At 43.0% G+C, this 3,767-nt stretch overlaps 1 protein-coding gene across 1 annotated transcript in view; it reads right to left on the bottom strand.

Moving 5' to 3' along the window:
• Window positions 1–3,767, bottom strand: part of LOC110463720 — a 12,228-nt gene that overhangs the window by 4,133 nt on the left and 4,328 nt on the right. Inside the window, exons 3-4 of the mRNA XM_021518541.1 lie at window positions 2,427–2,490; window positions 1,221–1,457 (exon numbers count right to left, since the gene is read on the bottom strand). Of these exons, the coding sequence (XP_021374216.1) occupies window positions 1,221–1,457; window positions 2,427–2,490 (301 nt within the window). The remainder of the gene's footprint in view (window positions 1–1,220; window positions 1,458–2,426; window positions 2,491–3,767) is intronic.

The following is a 3,767-nucleotide window of genomic DNA, read 5'->3' as shown; positions in this document are numbered from 1 at the left end:
CCCGATACGCAAAACGGAAATGACGACACGGTGTACATGCACATTTCGATCAAGATAATTGAGTCCGAGCTGTACTTTTTCCGGAAGTACGTCACGAAAATGGACGCTGATGACGATGTGTCGAGCCACCTTAAGTCTGCCGATGAACCGTCACACTATCACACCAAAACAACATTAAGTCTGCCGATGAACCGTCACACTATCACACCAAAACAACATTAAGTCTGCCGATGAACCGTCACACTATCACATCAAAACAGCATTAAGTCTGCCGTTGAACCGTCACACTATCACACACCAAAACAACATTATGTCTGCCGATGAACCGTCACACTATCACACCAAAACAGCATTAAGTCTGCCGATGAACCGTAACACTATCACACCAAAACAACATTAAGTCTGCAGATGAACCGTCACACTATCACACCAAAACAACATTAAGTCTGCCGATGAACCGTCACACTATCACACCAAATCAACATTAAGTCTGCCGATGAACCGTCACACTATCACACCCCAAAACAACATTATGTCTGCCGATGAACCGTCACACTATCACACCAAATCAACATTAAGTCTGCCGATGAACCGTCACACTATCACCCCAAAACAACATTAAGTCTGCCGATGAACCGTCACACTATCACATCAAAACAACATTAAGTCTGGCGATGAACCGTAACACTATCAGTCACACTATCACACACCAAAACAACATTATGTCTGCCGATGAACCGTCACACTATCACACCAAAGCAACATTAAGTCTGCCGATGAACCGTCACACTATCACATCAAAACAACATTAAGTCTGCCGATGAACCGTCACACTATCACACCAAAACAGCATTAAATCTGCCGATGAACCGTCACACTATCACACCAAAACAGCATTAAATCTGCCGATGAACCGTCACACTATCACACCAAAACAGCATTAAATCTGCCGATGAACCGTCACACTATCACACCAAATCAACATTAAGTCTGCCGATGAACCGTCACACTATCACCCCAAAACAACATTAAGTCTGCCGATGAACCGTCACACTATCACCCCAAAACAACATTAAGTCTGCCGATGAACCGTCACACTATCACATCAAAACAACATTAAGTCTGCCGATGAACCGTCACACTATCACATCAAAACAACATTAAGTCTGGCGATGAACCGTAACACTATCACATCAAAACAACATTAACTCATGTCTTACGTTTTTCCGAGTACCGTCTTCGCATCATCCGGATCTCTCGGTTGATAGTTCGGATTTCCTTGCTATGTCGTGTTTTCATCCTTTCCACCTCCTCCGCATAATTGCGCGTGTCAGTCTGGCACGCGACCGCTGGCTTCACTTCTGGTTCATATTCACAGTTACCTGTTGGTTGTTCTTCCTCAAATTGCACTTCCGGTATAGTTATAATTGTCAGTTTGTACTTCCGGAGATACCACACTACAATGAATGGAAATAAGACAGTGATTTCTTATAATTAGATTGGTGTCCAGGTCAAATGAAAAAATATCAGAATTTAATCTATTTTTTAGTTTTTAAATAAAAATCATTTCCATTTGTGTGATGGTTTTCTTTCTAATTTATAAAGGTGAGTATAAAGCGATGATAACATAGTAACTATTAACATTCAGGTATATATAATGAAAAATGGTACAGCGAGTGTCAGCTTCCGGAAGGTTTTCAGGCGGCGATAGTATTGTGTGTAGATGGGTTGTACATCTATCCGGATAGGGCTAAGAATGAACTATGCTAGATTATCATAACAAGTGAATTAATAAATAACTAAATATAACAATATGTACTGTTATACACGTATGTGTTTCAGTAAACACGTTCATTTACTGCACTTCTTACTACGATTGCAGAATGTGATCCATTATTGTTAGATTTCTCGAATGGCCGAGTTTTAGACATGGCATAGTCGATTGGTTACCGGTATGTGTTTTAATACTGCATTTTATTATATTGTGAATGACGTTGTATTACTATAAGCTAAATTTAAAAACGAATTGCTATAAGCAATATATTTCATATTTGTTCAAATCCAATATTATTCCAGGAATATATCTTTCAGTAATCATGAAGACAGCGTTGTTTAGAGTAACTAATTGTTCTTAGCCAGAAACCGTTCTCGTGCTCAAATAGGGATTTTGTGATCAAACCAAATTTCTTGTTCTGGTTATAAATTAATAAACAAATTTTATTTTGTCAATTATTCAGAAACAAAATGAAGGGATTTAAAGCAAAATACTGTTTTCAATGTTTACATTTGACTTTTTGATAGTTCGATATGAATTAAGCGAGTGACAAGAAGAGTTGGTTTGAGCACATAATCCATGCTTGAGCATGCGAACGGTTTCATGAATACGGATCCCGTTAATCTGAAGATTACAGTGAATTCTGACTTACCCTGGGCGATCCTGTAGAGTGTGAAGCACAACGTCACAACGAGGCAAAACTCGGCGACGTATCCCTGAAACACCAGTAACGAAATAATGCAGGGTCGGATTTAAACCTACAGACCTTTGGCCATATTAAGGATCCCCATAATTCTGCCTGCCCTGTAGCTATGAATTGGAAACCTATTGTCTGACCTGAATATATCTTTTATAAACAAGAAAATGCAGCAAAGCTAATGGACACAAGATCTGTAGACGAAAATCACCTACTGACAGTCTAACAACCACGAGAGACAGATCCTGCACTCTTGAATTTATTCTTCGAATAGTAATGGCGGTAATGTTAACCTTCAGAATATTCTGTTCACGCTCAATATCCTCACATGATTCACCATTGTCGTCACTCCATAAATTTCTCAAGACACGAAATTGTATATTATTTTACTGCATGCTTAAAAGTCAACAATTTGGTAACAACCTCACTTCCTAAAAGATAACATACAGTATACATGATGTACGAAAACAAACTACGCCAAAACGCTAGTTTTCTAGTTGTAGTTGTTTTAAACGGTTAAAATACATATCTAGTGTTCAACGGGAAAATCATTAATTTTCTTTATAATAGAACTTTTAAAGATTTTGAAGCGTAATGTTGTGGGGGTGGAGAGTGTCGGGGGTAGACCGAGGGAGGGTGTGTGGGATGTGTAGAGTGTCGGGGGCAGAGCGGGGGAGGGTGTGTGGGGGTGGAGAGTGCACGAGATAGAGTGGGTGCGGGGTATGTGATGTGGAGAGGTTAGGGGATAAAGTTGGGCGGGTTCGTTGGGTGTGCAGGGTGCCAAGTGAAGAGAGGGGGTGTAGGGTGTGGTGAGTGTCAGGGGTAGAGCAGGGGAGGGGGTGTGGGGTGTTGAGGGTATCCGGGGTAGAGCGGGGGAGGGGTGTTGAGGGTCTCGGGGTAGGGCAGGGGAAGGGGTGTGGGGTGTTGAGGGTCTCGGGGGTAGAGCGGGGGCAGGGTTGTGGAGAGGTTCGGAGAGGAGCTGGGGCGGAAGTGTGGATTTGGAGAGTTCCGGCAGTAGAGTTGGCGCGGGTGTGTGGGGTGTGCAGAGAGCCGCTGGAAGAGTGGGGATGTGGTGTGTGTAAAGTGTCAGGGGTAGAGCGGGCAGAGGTATAGCGGGGGAGGGGGTTTGGGATGTGGAGAGTGCCGGAGGTAGAGTGGTGGAGGGGTGTGGGGGTGGAGAGTGTCAGGGGGAGGGGGTGTGGGATGTGGAGAGTGCCGGAGATAAATCGGGGAAGGGTGTGTTAGGTGTGGAAAGTGTCGGGGGTAGAGTGGGGGAGAGGGTGTCGGATGTATAGA

Source organism: Mizuhopecten yessoensis, unplaced genomic scaffold (genome assembly GCF_002113885.1).
Source record: "Mizuhopecten yessoensis strain PY_sf001 unplaced genomic scaffold, ASM211388v2 scaffold10921, whole genome shotgun sequence".
Classification (NCBI taxonomy): Eukaryota; Metazoa; Mollusca; class Bivalvia; order Pectinida; family Pectinidae; genus Mizuhopecten; species Mizuhopecten yessoensis.
The sequence above is the reverse complement of the archived record's forward strand: the minus strand, read 5'-3'. Positions and strand labels throughout refer to the sequence as shown.